Raw genomic sequence first — 21,586 nt, 5'->3', positions numbered from 1 at the left:
TAACGTGCTGAAGCAGGTAGAAGCACACGCATTCCATTAGCGGATAGTTTCGATAGCTTCATACCTTACACTTGCCACCATGAATACAAAATTTTAGCGTTCGATTTTGTTATTAAACAAACAAACGTACTCCTAACAAGGTATTTTAATGTTAGCCGTGTGGCTACGCGGCTGCGCTAAGTACTGCAGCATATTAACTTAAGCTTCTTTATACAGATTCACAGCACACTAACAGCGCAAGAAACAGGACGAGAAAATAAACGACGCCCATGTCTGCCAGAATGATACGATACTACGTACAGAAGTGACTGCAGCTCCTAAAAAAAAAAATGTGGTGTCGGCTTTTACGCCTTTCGAAATATTCAGAGAGCACTTGTATGAATAATTTCAGCACAGGCGCCGAGACGGACGAGCCAGGCTGGCGCTAAGATAAACGTTCACAACACAAATTCAATTGCACGTTCAGTAATTACACACAGATCATTTGCGGCTTTGTTCAGGGGCAGACGTGAGCTTTTGGGTTGGTGCTTGCTGCTAAGTTTGGTGCAAGAATATTGCTAGGAGCAGGAACCACTAATTCGCAATCACGAGCAATACACACACATCCGTTTTTCAGAAGCTGACGTTAATCACGGGTAGCGCGAGGGTCTCTGCGTTGACATGACGACTCCGCCGAATCCCGAATATTGCATATGCGATGACAACAGCTATAAGGGCTTGTTGATAGGTCCTCTTGTAATTTGTTTAACCGCAGGTAGAAAGACACAGGCATAAACACACACAGAGACAGCACACAACGCTGAACGACCACCTGCGAACAGCTGTTTACGTCCGCCATTTCTCCTCGTATTGAACTTCACAAACCGCTGTTGCGCACTCCAAAACAAACTAAACTTTGAAGCGCTTTTAAATTACAAAAAGCACGTATTATTTGGTCCTAATAAAGAGAGGTCAATTATATTATAACGCGCACGTCTTTTTCATTACATTAAACGAATTTATGCGGCATGTGCGACAAAATCTGGCAGCAAGCAACCCTGGGCGTCGCATAATCGCATTGGTGACCTCGCACCATGTGAAATGGCCGTTGCGAATTTCGCATCTGCGAAAATCGCAGCTGCGAAAATCGCAGTGCAAAATCGCACCATGTGAAACAGCCTTTACGGGGCCCTGGCGCGAGCGCGGAGGGGGGCCTTGACGACGGGCGACGGCGGCGTAGGTCAGCGCTTCCGGCTGGGGTTGCGGCGATTGTGGCTGCACATCGGGAACTCCAAGTGAGCGCTGAACTTCGTCTTTGACGACGTCGGCGATAGATGCCACGTGAGGCTGCGACCTAGGAAAGAGCTTATGCAGCTCCTCGCGAACGACCGCTCTGATGGTCTCGCGCAGGTCGTCGGCGCCTAGCGCTTGAGCGTCGGCGTAGTTGGTCAGGGCACGGCGGTTGTATTGCCTGACGCGCATTTCAAGCGTCTTCTCGATCGTTGTAGCCTCGGAAAGAAATTCGGCGACAGTCTTGGGCGGGTTGCGCATCAATCCGGCGAATAGTTGGTCTTTGACACCCCGCATCAAGAACCGAACTTTCTTTTCTTCAGACATGTCGGGGTCGGCGTGGCGGAAGAGGCGAGTCATTTCCTCCGTGAAGATCGCGATGTTCTCGTTCGGCAATTGCACTCTGGTTTCTAAGAGAACCTCTGCCCTCTCCTTTCGTACGACACTCGTGAAGGTCCTCACGAAGTTTTCACGAAAGAGGTCCCACGTAGCCAGGGTGGTCTCTCTGTTCTCAAACCAGGTCCGAGCAGCGTCATCCAACGAAAAATAGACATGGCGTAGCTTGTCGTCGTCGCTCCATTTGTTGAACGTCGCGGTCCGCTCGTATGTCTCCAGCCATGTTTCAGGGTCTTCAGCCGATGATCCACGGAAGGTCGGGGGCTCCCGAGGTTGTTGCAGCAGGATGGGGGACGCTGGGGCTGCCATTGAGGTCGTTGACTTGGCCTTGATCGCTGTGGTCTTCTCGGGAAGAAGTCCGTACTCCGGTAGAAGTCCTTGCTGCCTACGGCTAGCTCGCTGGTCCTTGGTGACGTTGGCGTTGTCCTCCGGTTTCGGGCTTGGATCGCGGCTTTGCGGGGGCGTTCGCTGCATGAACGCACTAGCACCTCCACCAGATGTCACGTAGTAGTGACGCTGAAGAAAACAGTCTTAAAACTGTGTACGACGAAACTGGTTGTTTATTGGGCGAACCTGTGCCCACAAAATCAAGGTACACTCAAAGCACAACGATAGCGGCGAACACAGTCGGCGATCGTCGAAAATCTGATCAGCGGCGAAACGCGTCGGCTTTTATACCTGAGTCATCGAAGGTTCTAGATTAATCCCTGATGCCCGCGTGTCTTCCAGAAAGTTCTAGACAATTCGCGTCAGTCATGCAATCAGATAACAGAAGCGTCGGTGAAAACAGGCAATGGAAAGAAGCATCGATAACGTTCTAGAAACTTCCGATACAGGCGCGTCCTGCGCCGAGCGATAACGTTTAACATTTGTTAGCCGGTGGAAGGCGGCCACCGGTGAAAGATAAACATGTATACGTGTCAATATATATATATATATATATATATATATATATATATATATGTCCACTTCAGGACGAAGGCCTCTCCCTCTGATCTCCAATTACCCCTGTCTTGTGCTAGCTAATTCCAACTTTCGCCTGCAAATTTCTTAGCTTAATCATCCCACCTAGGTTTCTGCCGTCTCGACTGCGCTTCCCTTCTCTTCGTATTCATTCTGTAACGCTAATAGTCCAACGGTTATCCATCCTACGCATTACATGGCCTGCACAGCTCCATTTCTTACGCTTAATGTCAACTAGAATATCGGCTATCCCCGTTTGTTCTCTGATCCACACCGCTCTCTTCCCGTCATTCAACGTTAGGCCTAATTTTATTGCGATAGCAATTATATGGACACTTCCACCGGATTTCTGCCGTCGGGGTCGCCATCGCCGTCGCCGTGAGGTTCCGTATAGATAAAATCTTCGCCGCGCGCCGTATGCCCGAGTGGAAGCGTGCGGGGACGCACGCTGTCACGGAGAGCGAACGCACTCAATCTTCCACGCGCAAGCAAGGAAGCGGGAAGCGAGCGCCGGAGGAAGGGGGGGGGAGGGGGGGGGCGCATTTCTACTCTGCCAACAACCGCGCTCGTCGCTCGCTCGCACCGTCTCTTATCTCCACACGGCTCTGACCTTTATGCGCTGTGCATTCGCCGCTCAGTTTCCGTTGAAGCGATAGACCGCACGTACCTTCGCCCGCTGCGGCGTATATGCGCTTGCTGCCAGCGTTTCGACAGTCGTTCTCTACAGTCATTCAGTGTGATCTATTCATGTTTGTTTGTGCGCGCTCACACCACAGTTAGTAATAGTCGGGCCACATTTTTCAACGCACGCTACACATGCAATGCTGCCTGGATCGGCAGTGCAGCGCTACAGGTGTGTCCCTTCGCACGCGCTGCCCACGCGAAGCGCTTCTCATCAACACCACCGTTTCACACGCGCCTTCTCGTGGTCATCGAGTCTCTCTTCATGTCGGTCTACTTACGCCGCAGCACACCTGCTTACTTAATCAGCTCATGTTTACTACAATTCATATTGCTACCAAAGCCGGTCACCTTACTTCGTATGACATTGCTGTGTTGCTATCTCATTCATTGCCTCGCCCTTAGGGCGAAACTGTGACATTTTTTTTTCTTCCATCACTCTTTCTGCGGTCTTTAACTTGTTCGCGAGCTTCTTTGTTAACCTCCAAGTTTCTGCGCCATATGTTAGCACCGGTAGAATGCAATGATTGTACACTTTTCTGTTCAACGACAGTGGTAAGCTCCTAGTCAGGGTATGCCTGCCGTATGCACTCGAACCAAATTTTATTCTTCTGTAAATTTTTCTCTCGTGATCAGGGTCCCGTGTGAGTAATCGACCTATGTAAACGTACACCTTTACAGAGTCTAGAGGCTGACGGGCGATCCTGAATTCTTGTTCCCTTGCCAGGCTATTGAACATTATGTTTGTCTTCTGCATAATAATCTTCAACCAAACTCTTATACTTTCTCGGCTAAGGTTCTTAATCATTTGTTGTAATTCGTCCCCATTGTTGCTGAACAGGTCATCTGCAAACCGAAGGTTGCTGAGATATTCGTCGTTTATCCTCACTCCTAAGCCTTCGCAGTCTAAAATCTTGCATACTTGTAAGCATACAGTGAATAGCATTGGAGAGATTGTGTCCTTGTCTGACCCCTCTCTTGATAGGTAACTTTGCAGTTTTGTTGTGAAGGACCAATGTAGCTGTGGAGTTTTTGTAGATATTTTCCAAGTTAGTCATGTATGCCTCCTGAAATCCTTGATTACGCAATGTCCCAACGACTGCTGGTATCTCTACTGAACCAAATGCCTATTCATAATGTATCAAAACCATATAGACAGGTTTATTGTACTCCGCAGATTTCTACATTACTTGATTGATGACACGGATGTGATTCATATTAGAATATCCCTTTCTGAAGCCAGCCTGTTCCCTTCGTTGATTGATGTCAAGTGTTGCCCTGATTCTAGCGGAAATTATCTTGGTGAATAGTTTATACGGCGCTCAATGCAAGCTCATGGACCTACAATTTGTCAATTATCTAACGTCTCCCTTCTTAGGTATTAGTATAATGTTGGCATGCTTCCAGTTCTCTGGTACACTTGAAGTCGTGAGGCATTGCGTATAAAGGTCCGCAAGCTTTTCAAACACGCTGTCTCCTCTATCTTTGATTGAATCGACTGTTATTGCATCTTCTCCTGCCACTTTTACTCGGGTCATGTCTTGCAATGCCCTTCCAACTTCATGTTTAGTTAAAGAAGGAGCCTCTCTATCCTGTTCATCACTTCTTCGAATGAAGGTAGCGTGGCTGGACTGCATACTGTAAAGGTCGACATAAAATTCCTTCGATGCTTTAACGATATCATCGAAATTGGTGATGATATTGCCCTGCTTATGTTTCAGTGCATACATTTTGCCTTGTCCTATGGGAATTTTTCTTCTCGCTGATTTAATGCTTCGCTCTCATTTTACGGCTTCCTCGATCTTTTCCACGTTGTAATTTCGAATATCCGTTACTTTCTTCTGTTGCTCAGCTTTGACAGTTCAGGGAATTCTGTCAGATCTCTTGAGTTTTACACTTTGATGCTTTCTCATTTCTTTGTTAGGTCCTTTGTTTATTGGGAGAGCTTACCCACTGGTTATCTTGGCGCCTTACGTCTCTATTCAATTGCTGCTTCTGAGATCATCATAGTTACGGTTTCATTCATTAACCTGTTTTCTTCATCTTTATGTTCTAAAGCTGTATCTTTGTTTGCGAGCACTAGCCTGAATCGGTCTGCTTTTACGCTCTCTGCATCTAGGTTGGTCTGTTGCTTATTGACAAATTTTATTTTCTCTCTTCAAATTGCGAGAAATCGTATGCCTCACTAACGCATGGTCACTGCACTTTACCTTACCTAACTCTTCTACATCCTGCACTATGCTGGGATCAGCCGAGAGTATGAAATCTTTTTGAGTTCTTCTGTCTCTATTAGAGCTTTTCCAGGTCCACTTTCTGTTGCTACGCTTCCCGAAGAAGGTATTCTTTATTCGGAACCTTTTCTTTTTCGGAGCCTGAACAGATCCGGCAACTCCTCCAGGATGATGCTGTCATGAAGGGTCACATCAGTGACGCGCGTTTTCGAAGAGTCTGTTCAAATCGTGGCACACTCCACTCATCTAACATGACGCATTCACATCGCCAACCTCACCAAACACTTCTTGCCCAGCATCGTTGAACACGTCGAAAACGACCCAGTGTGCTTTTACAAGGTCGATGGTAGTGCAGCACCGCCCTTCTACCTCAATTTCTCTACGGTTAACCAGTTGATGTATCGCTTCTGGGATACGCAGCTTAAGCATCCTCGCATTTGGCGCATCCCAATGCCACTCACTATTTTGATCCAGAGAAACCACGGGGAAGGCGGGATATGGAAATTGAAGACAATGAGCAAAATGAAAACAAGGTGAAAGCAGAAGCCAAAGTTTCGACTAATGAACTTGACTTTTTCAAGACAAGTCCACTTGAAAAAGACAAGCCTACTTGTCGAATCATTAGCACCTGCATTCACCTTGTACTCCTTTTGCTCATCACTATTTTGATGACACACAGCTCTCCAAACAATGTTCGCAAATGCTCCATCGAGTAGCGTTTTCCTCCAATGTTGTAATGCAGGAAGACGCAACGGCAACGTGGGGACACCAGACTTGTAGCCTGCAAGCAGGTTGCAACCCTGTACACGGCGGCCAGAAGCAGCCGTCGAAACTCCTTTGTTAGGGCAAGCCATTATGCGCTCAGGCAGCACTCATCTACGATGACTATCTTACAGTCGATATGAATGAGGCGTGTGCTGCAGTCGAATTCCTCTCTAGCGTTTTCCTCGGCAAACGCTGCGTTATCTAGTGGCGGCGCCGTGGAGTAGCCAGCAGCCTTGTGGCCGAAGTTTGTGTAAAAGAGGTTCATTGAAGAGCAGCACACAGCCTGTCCCACATACCAAGTTTCCCCTGGGGCACATATCCAGTGACATGTACCCAGTGACACATTGCCAAATTCGCGTCAAAGAGGTTCATTGATGCGACCTACCTACTCAGTGCCAGTGGGAATGGTCCACATTTTTATACTGCACTACTTTCGGGATCAGCCAATTCCTTTAGGCTGCACTTTATTCGGGATTGGCTTATATTCTTCGTTAGATAGATAGATTGCCCGAAAAAACTGGCCTGACAATGGCTACCGTAGTATTCGCATTGAAATACTTCCCATTTGCTACAACACATTCGTTCCTCTTCTGTACCTGTAGAAGCACCCTCGGAGGTCCTCTTGTGTTGAGCGCATCAGAAGCTGCGTCGCTGCTTTCCGAATTCTCATCACATTCCCAAAAATGCAGGCCATAGGAACTCCTCTTTGCATTTTGGGAAACAAAAAGATCTTGAAGGGTGTAAATAAGGCGTGTAGAGTAGCGCAGTGATGTGTACCTGCATGCCAAACACTCACGCACTATTTCGGCAGATTGCAGAGGGACCGTACCATCGAGCAGAATCCAGCGCCTTTTATTTGACAAACAAGGTCGCACACGGCATACATGATCTTTCAGACGCTCCAGGACGTCCACGTAAAAAGCTGCATTCACAGTTTTATCTTTAGGAACAAATTCGTGGTGCGCAATTTCATGGCAGTCAACCATCACCACCACAAACACGATCACAGTGATTGATTCTTGCCATTCTTTCTCGTTTGTATTCAATTCGGCTTATTTTCCTTTCACTCCTTGCTCTGCGACTTCCCCTTGATGTGGTATTCTCAAATCCAAGCTTCGTCACCGGGGACAACCTTCGGCAATTGCTGTTCGCTGTTCTCTAAAGTTCTCCAATTTCTTTGCGCTGCCACTTTGGTCAAGAGTCAATGGTTTCAGCATCATCTTGGTGGAAACCTTTCTTATTTGCTAATTTTCAGTTAAAGTCTGATAAATGGACTACTTTCCCAAACGAATTGCTTAAGAATCATTCTAGCATTGATTCGGCGGTGGCTGAGCCTAAGAAAATGCACGCGATAGATGTTTTCATCTTCGCCCAACGTAGAAAGGCGTCCTGATTTTGCATCGTCCTTGGGATCGCCACAGCATTCCTAAATATGGTGGACTCACCTAAGCACAGTTCTTTCCCCTAGTGCATCCTTTTCATAGGCCTTTTACAACATTTGATTAATTTCTGCGCAATGTTTGCCGAATTTCACAAGGAATTTGATATTCTTTGTTCCGTCTGTTGGTTGAATTCCATTTAGAGAAGTACTAAAAATGGGTTCCTGAAAGAGAGCATGTATAAAGTCCTGTCTCGTCATACAGCAGTCTGGCTCGTACTAGAGGAGAACCGGGTCCTTTCGAATCAAAAGAGCGAAAGCGCGCCGCCCCAACTATTTTGCTTACTCATTCCATGGACGTCTAAGACAAACCGGGTACAAGTACGTAACTCGTGTAAAAATGAAAAAGGAACCGATGCGTACAACTCCACACCCTAAGTTCTATGTTGCTTTAAACAGCATGTCTTATTTTTGCTTTGTTTTTATACTGTACTTCACATTGAAAATATTGCGATCCCTCCTCAGCTCGCTTTCTTTATGCTCAGTCTGTTAACGAAATTTTTATATTGGCGTTTAAATATGAAGGTATTAAACATAGCCAGTAATCATAACAATTTCCGCTTTGGAATGTAAGTAGACAGCAGTTGTTCCTAATGTTAGAGGTCCTTCCCTGCTTTACTGGGTCAAAGATTAGTCGCGGATATAATTGCAGAAGGATTAGAATGTAACTATTCTCCTACTTTACCGGGCCTCCACAATATTGTGCAGTTCTCTTTCTTTCTGATATGTAAAACAAAAAGTATACCACGCTTTGAAGAACGTGCAAAATTTAAGAAGCCTGTGCACTGTTTTTCAAAAACTGCAATTAAATTTTGCCGTTTTGGCTGCAAGATTGCGCGACCATTTACTAAAGCTTTACTAGAAAATTGCTATCGCTTATGTTTCTTCTGAAGAAGCAGATCATTTTATGTGGCGCAATAAACGCTCTTGTTTTCTTTTTGTACGTGCAGGTTCAGCTTCTGGAAGAACTTCACTGCCTCCATGTCACGTGAGAATGGAACAGTTCGTAACAAATTCCTCTCCACTGACAAAAGTAATAAGTCAATTTTTTTACCTAGAAGTTATTGCCGCAACACGTAGTCGCTGATAATTCTTCTGTTTGCAACCTTTTCAGGTTCTTCTAATGACACCTTGGTGTACCCAGTTATATTTGCAGATGAAGACTGCCTTATAACACGTCTAACCCACAGGAGCAATGGTAAATCAGCAGCGAAGCATCATGCATTGTTATTTACAATGTTTACCGTTCACGATTATTGAATAAGAGCGTGTATATAGCAGAAGTAAACTTTGCTATCGCTGCACAAAACGGCGCGGATGAGCCTAGAGTGAGGAATGAGCCCCTACCTGAACAATTTTCTTTTTGATTGTTTTGAGAGAAGCGCAAAACTGCTTTGGTTCCGTAGAAGTATTCGGGTATTTTCTTGTGCATCTGGTGCCTTACAACATGCCTACGTTTTAATGCGATTAGAATTCTTAGCATACTTCGCCCACTTTCCTGCCGGTGTGTCTAATCGTTTGCGCAACCTGGAATTTTTTAAAAATGCGTATTTCTCTGGTGCTGCGTTCGAAAGAGCGTCGAGCGGGTTCCTCAAGTGCAGCTGAAACACACATTAGCGCGGCGTCACGAATGCCACACGCGCAAACAAATCGAATAAATGTTCTAGGCGCACTACTCTTGTTTATTACGAGGCGCACGCACGTGCTTTCTTATAGAGAGCCCTAATTCGGACCACACATCCAACCCAAGTTGCGCACGCTTGCTCTCATGAATATATAGTGAGCTCCGGTAAACTGTGGCATTTGAATAAATATAATTGGAGAAGGCTTAAGCTTCGCATTGAAGAGTAGAACGCGATAGCGTTATCAGGACCCGCTCACATCGCATCGTTCGCATACGGCAAGGAGGCTTCTTTCACTAGAACACACAACGTGGGAAAGCCAGCTTACAAAGACCAAGCTTACACCGATCCCCTTGAAATCGGCTTCACTTTCAAACAGAAATGCATTGCTGGAAAGACGTTTTTCCAGGGGCAATATAAGTGGGCTTTTATTAAAATGTGAAGGCCCTAGCACCTTTTTCATTATTTTAATAATTGTTTGCTATTGCCCCGACGAGCGCGCTTGTCCAAAACGAATTAGCAGGCGAAGTCCCAATTTGACCAGCTTAGAATGCGAGTGCCATCTGCATATTTTCGCAAGTACCCGAACACGCGGCTGTAGGTCTGGTAGAAATGTGCATTCAAATTACAATCCGACGCCGATTGGTAAACAATCCGACGGCGAATCCGACGCCGAATGGTAAAGTCGTACTTCACCATTTTTCTGACGGATTTTACTATGTGAAATTAAATTTTTGTTCACCAAAACCTTGCACCACGTACGTGGAGGACCTGCTCGGTCGAAATAGCGTCGTAACAGTTTCTCGCTTAGTCCTCGTCAGGGTATCGGAATCCAGATGTAAACACGGTCGCAGGGCTGGTATTCCACGTAGCGTCGTCGAAGATTGTAAAGCCGGCTGTCGGTCCTCTCTGCTGGTTCTTGATGCGCAGGTGGGCTAGCTGTCGACCTTCTTCGGCGCGCTGGAGATAGGCAGCGACGTCGAGATTCTCTTCATGGGTGACGTGCTGCAGCAGGGCGTCGAGAGTCGTCGTCTAGTTTCTCCTGTAAACCAGGTTGAACGGCGTGATCTGTGTTGTTTCCTGCACTGCGGTGTTGTAAGCAAAGGTTACATACGGAAGGACGCCATCCCCTGGCACATCTTGTGTTCGGCGTCTACGCGCATAGCTAACACATCGGCGAGCGTCTTTTTCAGACGTTCTGTTAGGCCGTTCGTCTGCCGGTTGTAGGCAGTTGTACTCCGGTGACTTTTCTGGCTATACTGCAGGAAGGCTTGAGTAAGCTCAGCTGTAAAAGCCGTTCCTCTGTCAGCATCAGTACTTTTGGCGCACCATGTCACAGCAGGATGTTCTCGACGGAAAATTTTGCTACTACCACTGCACTACCTTTGGGGAGAGCTTTGGGTAGCGAGTATGGTAATTGGTGGCCACGCGGTTCTACTTGTTTTCAAATGTTAACGTCACAAAGGGCTTTAACAAATCCATCCCGGTCTACTGAAATGGTCCACAACGAGGCTCGATGGGCTGAAGTAATCCTGCAGGCCTTGTCGGTGGTGTCTTGCGTCGCTGGAAGTCTCTGCATGTCTTACTGTAACGGGTAACGTTGGCGGTCTGGCGCGGCCAATAATACTTTTCTTATATTCTTGCGAGCGTACGAGAAACCCCAGTGTGACCGGCCGTCTTATCATGATGCAGGGCGTGCAGGACTTCTGACCGAAGTGCTGCGTATATAACCAGAAGGTAGTTTGCGCGAGCTGGCGAAAAGTTCTTTACCAGGACGTGGTTTCGCAAGAAAAACGAAGACAATATCCGGACAAAGTCGGTATTCGCTTCCAAGTACTCAGTAATTGCGAACAAAGACTACCGCGCACCTTCACCAGATGTCACGTGGTAGTGACGGTCAAGAACACAGTAGCAAAACTGTGAATGTGGAAACTCTTTATTGGGCGAACCTGTGCCCAGAAAAACAGGGTACACTCAAAGCAGAACGATAGCGGCGAACACAGTCAGCGATCGTCGAAAATCTGATCAGCGGGTCAAGCGCGTCAGCTTTTATACGTGAGTCATCGAAGGTTCCAGCATAGAGAAGAAAATTCAGCAAGAGCGGACATCCCATAGAACCCAGCAGCCGAACTGACTGCAGTGCACCAAGTCGTCGGCATTAATACCCGAGCCACACTGCCGATTTTGGTTTTGGGCACGCGCGTTTTCAACGCTTCCTGGCTCGCGTTACGCCGGCTGCGCCGCTCGACGCCGCATTTTCTTGCTTAAACTGCTCAACCGCGCGCTGTCTTGGTGCGGAATCGTTTTACTATTAGTAAAAAAAATTAGCGCAGCTTGCACTATTGGCGCTAGGCTAAAGACACAGCGGAGCTAATCGGCACCTAACTGGTCCTGGCCTTACTGGTGTTACTTTTCAGGAATTTATTGATTATTGATTGATTATCGATTACCTATTGATTGGCTATCGCAAGGTATTGGCCACGTATTTGGGCAAGGCTAAGCACTACCAAGTCATCCCCAGCATTTTCCGGTATTTCTTTATTATTGATCAATTATTGATTAGCTATTGATCGGCTATCGATTGGCTATCGCAAGGTATTGACCACGCAATTGGGCTAGGCTAAGCACTGCTGCAAATAAAGAAGAAGGAGGTTGCTACCAGATGACGAACCGGTCAGACGTCCGGGTCTAATATCCGTCGTTGGTTTGCTACATTACAAGTTGGGGCCGAAACCCGCTCTGTCGGATGGCCCTCACGTTCCGACAATGGAGCAACTCTGCACCTAGCGCAGCTTCGTCCGTAGGGGCATCACCAAGGCCATTTCTATGATCGACGCCCTTTTGTCAGATGAGCCACCCCAGTGTGGATGCTGCACCAGCACCTCGAGCATGTCTTGGCGAAGCAGGCGGAGCTCGTCGAGTTCGGCCGCGCAATACAAGATACGCTCACGGATGCAGACGTGGAGGCAGACCTGACCAGAGCTTTCGAATATGAACAGCTTCATATGAACGAATATGAACGGTCAGCTTCACCAAGACAAGCGTGCCCCTCGCCACCGAGCCGCGTCCACCGATCCTTGCTGGTCCTACCGCGCAACGTGCGTCGCTACCGTAGTACCCAGCTGCCCCTTGCGCCGTGCCCGGAGTGTTGGCCGCAGCGTCTTTCTCTCGCGTTGCCCTCCAAAAGCTGCACATTCCGAGCTATTCTGGGGAGCCACGCGAATGGAAAGGCTTTTGGGACAACTACCAGGCAAGCATTCACAACAATTACTCTCTCTCGAAGATCGACAAGTTTAAATATCTGCTGACGTACCTGCCCGGGTCAGCTAAAAAAGTGGTCGCAGCTTCACCTGAAAGGCGAAGCATCAATTGCGAGAGCAAATTTGTAGAGAGCTATACGGAGTAAATGATAGTAGCTTTATCAGCTGTATAAACTTGGACATGCAGCTGCACCGGCAACATGCAGAACTAATGTCGACGGCGTAGGCATTTTGCCCGCGTTCGCACAAAATGCGTGCGGCGTTGCTGACTGTTGCCGGAGCCTCTGATATAAATAGGCACTCGGTGCCGCAGCTAAAAGTCACCTCCCTTCCCTCCCCCCCCCCCCCCACCGCCTTTAGCGCGTCGGAGGAAGGCGCGTTTGCTCTTCATATATGGTGATTGTAAAGGAGGAAAGAGACGCCTACTCCTGCAGCCCTTAAGGAAGCACGGCACAGAACGCGCGTTTGTTTTCCGCCGTGGGTTCACTTCCCGTGAAAGAGCGCGTCCCTCGCGCCCTTTCACTCGCACATACAGCGTTCGGCGGCGCGCGGCGACGATGTCATCTCCATTGACGTCATACGGAACCTCACGGCGACGACGACGGCGACGCCGACGGCAGAAATCTGCTTTGGAGTGTCCATATAATTGCTATCGCAATAAAAGGAATTGAGGGTATCCGCCTCGCCGAAGCAAACAGCGATGTCGCCATCAAGGTGCTGTCTGGCCTGTTCGGCCGTGGCGACATGCTGATCGATGACCATCCGGACTAACAAGGCCAAATCACTGCATTACAGCATCTGGACCACCTACTTGCAATTTCACCCATTCGCAGTTCAACAGATCTCGTCAAGCTTCGAAATCTTTCTGACGAGATAACTTACCGCACAAGCGCACTGGAGGCCTTGACTTTTCACAAGATGAGTATTCTGCTTTTCTGCGACGCATCATTATGACGGCCTTACCACCTGTCCTCTGTATCCTGTATCGGCAGCGGCTGAAGGAGGCTTCTTCGTCGATCCACGATGACATGGCAGCGGTTACAGGAGAAAAGTCCGAACAAGTAAAACATTTGATGACCTTCCTAGGAATTCAAGTCAAGGCGAGGGACCAAGCCAGCTCATTTGCAAGCTAGCCGTCTGCAGCGGCTCTATTAACTGAAGTGAGGTCGCCGTACATGCGTCCCTGCCTCCTGTACAACGCGTCGGACCACACAGTTCAGGAATGCTCCACGTCACTCACTTCAGAAGAAAAACGCAGGAAGCTTCAGCCGCGCAGGCGTTGCTTCCTCTGCGCCAAGTGCAACCACGTGGCCAGTGAATGCCGAAGCGCCAGGAATTTGCAATGCGCCCACTGCGCTGGACAACACTTGACGTCACTGTGCAACGTATCTACTCCAAGTCAAGAGCTATAAAAGCGTATGAGCAACGCGTCCGCGCCGTCCGTGAAACGCGCAAGCAGGCCGGAATCCATCGGCAGACCACCGCGAGCAACATTCGTTTCTACGAGTACTACCGGACTCATGTCCTTATTCCTACAGACTGGCGGAGCTTGGGCTGTCGCACCAGCAAGGTCAATTTTGCAGCGGTTCCTGCTAGACATGGGCAGTCAGCGCACTTTCATTCGGCGGGACGTTGCTCGAGAACTTAATTGCCCGGTTCAAGGCGTTGAGCGCCTCACCTTATTCACCTTCGGGAAAACGCATCGCCCTGTCACCCTGACATTTCACCGAGTGTCGGTTACACTCCGCACCCTGCACAGTACCAACGAGCTCACTATAGATGCCATCGAAGTGCCGGAAATCTCTGCGGTAACCAGCCCACCAGCGGATGGCGCGATCATCACCTTGAGGACACACTACAGTCTTGTTCCCGCTCATGCACGCTCTGAGGCAACGACTTTTCGGGAGGACAAGATCAGCATCCTGATAGGCTCCGACCTTTACTGGGAGGTTGTAACCGGACAGATAACTCGACTATCACCACAGGTTACGGCAGTGGAGGCTCTTTTTGGGTGTACCATCCAGGGGACACTCCATGATTTATTCAAAGGATCCGCTGTACAAACCACATCACTCTTTCTTGCTGTTGGAGAGCCTGCGGCAAACGACGCCTCAATAGACGTGGACATCTCTTCTTTGTGGCGGATCGACACCCTTTAGGTGCAAGATTATCCTGACGGTAAAAATGACGCCGAGATGGATCTGGAGGAGTTCGAATGTCGCGTTTCGTAGAAAGGAGGACGCTACGAGGTTGCTCTCCTTATTCGGGAGCCAGGTCACGACACCGGTCACAACAACATCGCCCTAGCTAGGCAGAGGCTCTTGATGCAGCTCCGACGCTTCAAGTAACAACCAGATCTTCTCGCCCAGTATGAAAAGATGATCCCGATTTTTTTTTACAAATGTCATGCCGAATTAGTTCCCTTCTAACCGAACACGTACTAGATGCCGCATCATGGAGTGATGCGACGTGACGCAGTGACTACCAAACTCAGAATTGTTTTCGACACATCCTCTCATGCTCCCGGTCAACCAGCCCTTAACAGCGTGCTTATCACAGGACCAAAAGGATGCTGATTTATTGAAACTGCTGATCCACTTCAGGTTTCATCCAATCGTTGTGGTGGCTGATGTAAAAACATGTGGTTGATCCCTCTTATATAGGAATCGGTATAGAACACGAAAGTGAAACGTGTCTTCACAGAAGTAGTGTAATGTTTATTGCACATTGATATATAATGTCTATTGGTGTTTTGTGGCTAAAGCGCCCTTAGGCGTTGATGCACCCACGCTGACGCCTGGTGGCACGTCTCCTCCATCACGACTACCAACGTCGATGACCATGAGCAACCGTCGTGCATATGGAAGCTGCACTACGCTGCACACGCTAGCACAACGCGAAAGACGAAGCACGTAACTGACACACTAATACAACGCGCAAGACAAAGCACGTAACTGAATCGTCACCAAGTCAAATCAGCGCGTACAGCGCGTCGTAATTGCAGCCTCCGCGATCAACTTCAGAAACATTTTCAGAGCTAATTGCGGAGGCCACGCTCCGCTGTGCTGAGTACGGTGAACGCCACCTAGGTGGCGTTGGTAGTGCTTCTTGATGCCAGCGTCCCTTCGAATGCTGGCATCGAGGCGTCGTAGTGCTGAGACCACCGAAGCGTTCACTGTCGGTGCGCGTTAGTGTCATAATGCAGTACTTCTCTTTTCTGCTCGTAGGCGGCGGCACCGCCCCGAGCAAGAGCGCGGGTACACGGAGGAGTGTTAGATATATAAGGCGCGTCTGTGTAGCTCTCTGCAAATGCGTTTGTGGCGCAATGGGTTAAACGATCGGCGATCTATCGTCGCGGACCGAGAGGTCGTGGGTTCGATTTCAAAATTTTGCATGTTTGTGGAACTTTTTCTTCTGGTTTCTTTCTTTGTATTATGTTCTATGACGTATTTCCGTGACGGAAATACGTCAGTGAAGTCTTGGTGGACCCCGGCATAAAACACTTTCGTGTTAAAAAGGCGTACCTGCAGATGGTCATTCGGCCCGAGGACAGAGATGTACCCCGTTTCATGTGGATCGCTCATCTCCCGACGCGTCATCAACCATTGCCGACAATTGTTCAGTGGCAGATGACCCGCGTTCCATTCGGTGCCACGTCCAGCCCGTTTCTGTTAGCGGCAAAGCCGCATCATCACTTTTCTGTCCCTGAAAGCCAATTTTCTGACACAGTGTCATGCCTCAGAGAATCCTTTTATGTACACGATTTGGTAGTCCGTGCGAACAGCGTTCTGAAAGCGTTCCAAATTTATGCGGATGCAAGGACTATTCTAGCGGACGCCGACATAGAGATTCGTAAATCGGCATCAAATCACTCAGCACTGCAAGAACTGATTTTGGCAACAGTGGCAGCGCGAGCAACATACGTCTGACATTCTCCTACTTGTGTTCCCAGGCACTGAAGAAAAGAGATAAGCGCAGTGTGGCCACAACCCAAGTGGGTACAGCTGCACCGTCCGGTCATCAGCTGCTTCTTCTGGACCTTGCTGGGTCACGTGGACCTTGTCACTACTCAGCTTGGGATAAAAGAACGCCGGCATCGACAGCACATCATTGGCAACACAGGCAGCGCAAGGAACATAAGTCTGACATTTTCCTACTTGACTTCCCAGGTTTTCAACTTTATTTCATAGTGCAAGTTTTTCCAATTGTTTGCCTACTGCCTGTGTTGCGAAACCACTGTTACATTTCCTTTCTTTAGCGCAGTGAATCTTGTCAAACTGACTGCTTTTCATTATGTCTATACTTAACTATCAAATTTGGGGCGCGATCTGCGCAACGAAATAAGAGAGCTCAAAGGTAGTTTTGAGTTCATTAACGAAGCATTCGAAACACTGAGGCAGGTGTCCTCCGAGGTGAAAACGGAAAACGTGGCTCTCAAAGCATCACAACAGGTGCTTACGCAAGAAGTCTAAACACTAAAAAACCAACTGGATGAAACGTCTCTCAAGGTCACTGCTCAAGACCAATATTCTAGAAACAAAAATGTTGAAATTAAAGGAATTCCGCATGAGCAGACTGAAAACTTTATTAATGTGTTAGGCAAAGTCGGCGATGGACTGGGTGAACCGATCAAGAAGCAAGACATCGAGATTTGCCATCGCGTCGCTACGCGAAAACCCGACACAGAGGAGAGGATTCTGGTTGTTTTCAACCAACGTGCAAAGCGTGACGAAGTTATTGAAAAGGCACGGAAGGCTAGAATCAATTCCAAAAACTTAGGTTTTGACAAGAGGCAAGCAATATTTCTAAATGAGCATCTCTGTCGGCAGCTAGAGAAACTTCTTGGTGTAACCATTGCTAAGAAGAGGGAACTAAACTGGCGTTTCGTTTGGGGGAAGGGCGGTAAAATATTTCCTCGGAAAACGGAAATATATCATGTAATCCGGATTTGCTGGGAGGCAGATGTCGAAAAGATATGCGAGTAGGTTCGTTCACGTAAGGAAGTTTGATCAGACCCCTGATCTTATTTGCACCATGGTAATGATTGAACCAAGAGACGTCACCTTACCGAGTTCACATGATTATCTTTCATTTTTTCATTGTCCCGCGCAGTCGGCTAGGCATAAACACGACGAGTTGACTGCCCTTTTTGGCGATTTCCCGTTTCAGTTTGACAATGTCATCATTACGGAAACGTGGTATATAACAAACGAGGAAGTATTTCGAATGCCCGGTTTTCAAGTTTTCTTGTTGAATCGTTCTGATAAGTGTGGTGGGGGTGTATTACAGCTTGTATCTGAGAGAATTTCTTGTGGCATGCAGGGTTGTTGTGCTTTGTGTGCACTTGTCATCGGCGGTGTTTTCAATATTAACCTAACTGCGCACCACAGCCGAGCTGGTTCTTGCTAACTGTACGTAATAGCACCCCGCGCGGCCAGCGTGCCTGAAAAGTACCCATATAAGTTACAGTACGGCTGGGCCCATGGAAAGCGACGTAAACATGTCCCAGCACGATTCATTAACTCAAATTAACGGCGCCAGGACGGCCGACCTGTTTTTCGCCAATGCGCCACAAGTCTCAGCTCCGTGCCACCTAAGCCTAAATGCGTCGCAGAGTGTCAAACAATATTTCTCACCTCTCGGTAGTCCAATAGTGCATGGCGCAGTGTCGAAGTGCAGAAGGAACGCAAGAATACGCCGAGAGCCCAAGAAACCAGGCTACATTCATAGGCCTTAAAAAAAAGTACACTGACGGGTCGCTGAACAGGCGAGCGCTCACATGCGCAGGCGGCCTCGTTCGCTTAGGTAAGCGGGTCTGGCGCATGATGCATGCATATGGCGCGTCATTGGCCTGTCGGTAGGTAACGCAAGAAAAATAAGTCGGAAAGTATAAGTTCATTTTTATATCGCAAAGCTTCTAAGTTTTAGCGGCATAGAATAAAAAAATTTGAAATGTCTAATAACCTAATTTCTCATTCTTTTGTTTCGATGCTCGCACAGCTAACGCATTAATACTATAGCGTGAGGCGTTTCCTGTTGTTGGTTTTTGCCGAATGTCCCCTCTTGTTGAATTTCTTTCTCAATGATTCCAAAGTAATCGCTGGTGCCCGCGTGTCTTCCAGAAATAACTATGCAATTCGCGTCGCACATAGAATAAGTTTATACAAGGTTCGGTGTCAACAGAAACCGGATATAACCACCGATACCATTCGAGACACTTCCGATATATGCAGGCGCGTCCTGCGATGAGACGGTGAAAAGCGGTCACCCGAGTAAGATAAGTACACGTGTCAATATGAATTGCGAAAAATCACTATTTTCAGATAAACTAGAACATTTGATGAGAGTTCATCCGGGGCTAGTTATGACGACATCGTTCGAATTACTGCGCTTGAAAATCACAAAAGCGACAATGACAATGTTCGCCCGTGTCCTTGTGCAAAATTCTAGCGCCGTAATCCGAAAGAAAAAAATTTTAGCAGAACAATTCATCTCACGATGGATGTCGATGTGAATGTGATTTACATTGAAGCAATGTAGCGATACACTGTAATGCCAACGCTGAAATGCCGCCGGGATTCTTTCTTGCGTTTCCTACTGCAGTCACTGTGTCATATAGTGGTGCCGACGTAAAAACCCCATGTGGCACTCGTTCGATTTCACAGAGAATCGTAGAAATTGAAATGATCATTTTTGTCATTCTAGAGTGGCACACCCTGTGGCACATGCCTAGTTACTCAAGTCGGTGTCCGAAAGGCACATTGAAGAGTTGTATACATATCCATTGCCACATACCCAGTGCCACATCACCAGAGACCAATGTAAGCGACCAGAAGGCGTGTTGCAGAGTGGCGCATAGGTACAGTGCCACATAACCAGGGACACGGAGTTTGTCCGACGGTTGGGTCAAACCATGTTTCTTCAGCACAGAAGCGCAGTGCGCTACCTATTTGAGCATGAACTATCCTTGACACGTGACAGGAAGACGGCATAGATAGACAATTAGCCCTCGAAAAGCTCACGATGTGCACAAATGATCACAGTCGCATTAAAATTAGAACTATATACCTTCTATATTGAGATTAGCATTCTTTATCTCCTTTGAGAATATTGAGCCAGTCTATCTATTCTCTTATCTATCAATCAATCAATCAATCAATCTTTCTATCTATGTAGAAAGGCTAGATAGATATCTAGCCTACTTCGCCCACCCAGTGACCGAAGTTGTCTACTCACTTGGGGCACTAAGTATGTCCTCGCGGTCGTTATGCTGTCGTAGTCTTTGCATCAATGTCATTCTTGCTTCTTCCGACTCTCGCCAGGCCGTCATCGTCACGCCATAACCTCTTACGCCGACAAAGTGGCCCAAGATGTCTGTTAGCTTGGGCTACTGCCTATATCCTTTTCGTCGTAATGTCGTCGTGGTCCTTGCGTCATCATTGCGGTTTCAGCATACCACTGTCGTCGTCACGCCATCGTCATCATACAGTCGTCGTCATCCTAATGTCGCCATACCGTCATTGTCACGCTGTAGTCGTACCATCGCACCAATTCAGAAAATTGCAACTGTCACGCCATCGTCGTCACACCTCCGTCTTCGTTTCTTCATCGTCATTCCTGCTTATTGAATACATCGTAATCTTGCTGCCGTCATTCGATTGTGATCGTGCCGACGTTGTCGTGCCACCTTCGTCATTGCGTTAGCGTCACACATTCATCGTGATGCCGTCGTGATTGTTTCGCCGCCGTCATCCTCTGATTAGCGTTGATCCGTCGTCGTCACGCCGTCGTCATACGCCAACGTTCCCATACACTGGTCTTCATCACATTATCGTCAGTCGTTGTCACGCTGTCATCGTACGTCGTTGCAAGGCCATCATCATTGTACGCGCTCGTCGCCATTCCATTGTCTTCATGTGGTTATCGCCATCGTTATACAGTCATCACCATTTGGGAATTGTAAGCTCAATGTCACCGTGTCGCCGTCGTAACACCGCGCCTTTGTCCTTCCGTCGACACCATTCCTTCTTCGTCATTCCATCGTCCTCAATGCGTCCTTATGCCGTCACCTTGTCAAGCGAGCGCCAAAGAGCAAAGTGGGCCAATGCCGGGGACAGTTCATGACGCTTATGACCGCTTTACGGAAGCGTATAGGCGCCGTCATCTTGGGCTGTTAACGCTGCTGTTTTCTCTATTTAACTAAATGTACGTTACTATATAGTCGATTTTCAAGCATAAAAACAGTTGTATAAATGCGTTAAGCGTTTCATGACCATATTACATCACTTCACTTCTCATAAAACGTAGAAATTGTTTGTGTAACAGCCCAAGATGGCGTCGTTCATGAATTGAATATAAAACGTTCTATAGCCGCAGCAACGGGAACTCAGAATGACCTGTACAGACTGCACTTAAAGATGTGTCCAGCAATAAGGGGAGTCGCATTGCTTCGATAGCTCCTTCTCCTCATTCGCAAGTGCGCACCACTGCACTGCACATTTGCCCAACTAAAGGGGGCACCAGTACGCAAACACCAAGTGCACAACGCATGCTGGTGCTTGTCTCTTGCGCATGGTTTCATCGCAAGAATCACGTCCACATTTTGCATGTCATATTACAGGCGAGCTGTGCTTGCTGTTCACAAAAATTACTGCACCGCCATTAGTTGCGCAAGCTGGGTGGCAGGAAAGCTAGCTGTGCAATTATGAAAAGCGTCTATGTTAGTTGCATTAACATTGACAGTCATTTTGATCTGGGTCCTTGAGGAATCTTTCGTACCTTACGTATGCAAACAAAATTAAGGTTCACAACCAAACAGGAACTTGACGCTATCAAAAGTTGCTGAAAACGGGCAGGGGTCAACATTCTCGCAGACACGTCTTCATCAAGGCAACAACTACCTTCACTGGCAGCGTTAAATCAACTTACACTCCACAATCTAGAGTTTGGGTGAAAAATAGG

At 47.7% G+C, this 21,586-nt stretch overlaps 1 protein-coding gene across 2 annotated transcripts in view; it reads left to right on the top strand.

The window, feature by feature from the left end:
- LOC119441345 (uncharacterized) overlaps window positions 1-21,586 on the top strand; it is a 108,109-nt gene that overhangs the window by 64,874 nt on the left and 21,649 nt on the right. For both annotated transcript variants that reach the window (XM_037705961.2, XM_049661180.1), the window contains exons 3-4: window positions 8,694-8,776; window positions 8,858-8,941. In XM_037705961.2, coding sequence (XP_037561889.1) covers window positions 8,694-8,776; window positions 8,858-8,941 — 167 coding nt within the window. The remainder of the gene's footprint in view (window positions 1-8,693; window positions 8,777-8,857; window positions 8,942-21,586) is intronic.

Source organism: Dermacentor silvarum, chromosome 2 (assembly GCF_013339745.2).
Source record: "Dermacentor silvarum isolate Dsil-2018 chromosome 2, BIME_Dsil_1.4, whole genome shotgun sequence".
NCBI lineage: Eukaryota > Metazoa > Arthropoda > Arachnida > Ixodida > Ixodidae > Dermacentor > Dermacentor silvarum.
This window is presented reverse-complemented; position numbering and strand designations above follow the sequence as displayed.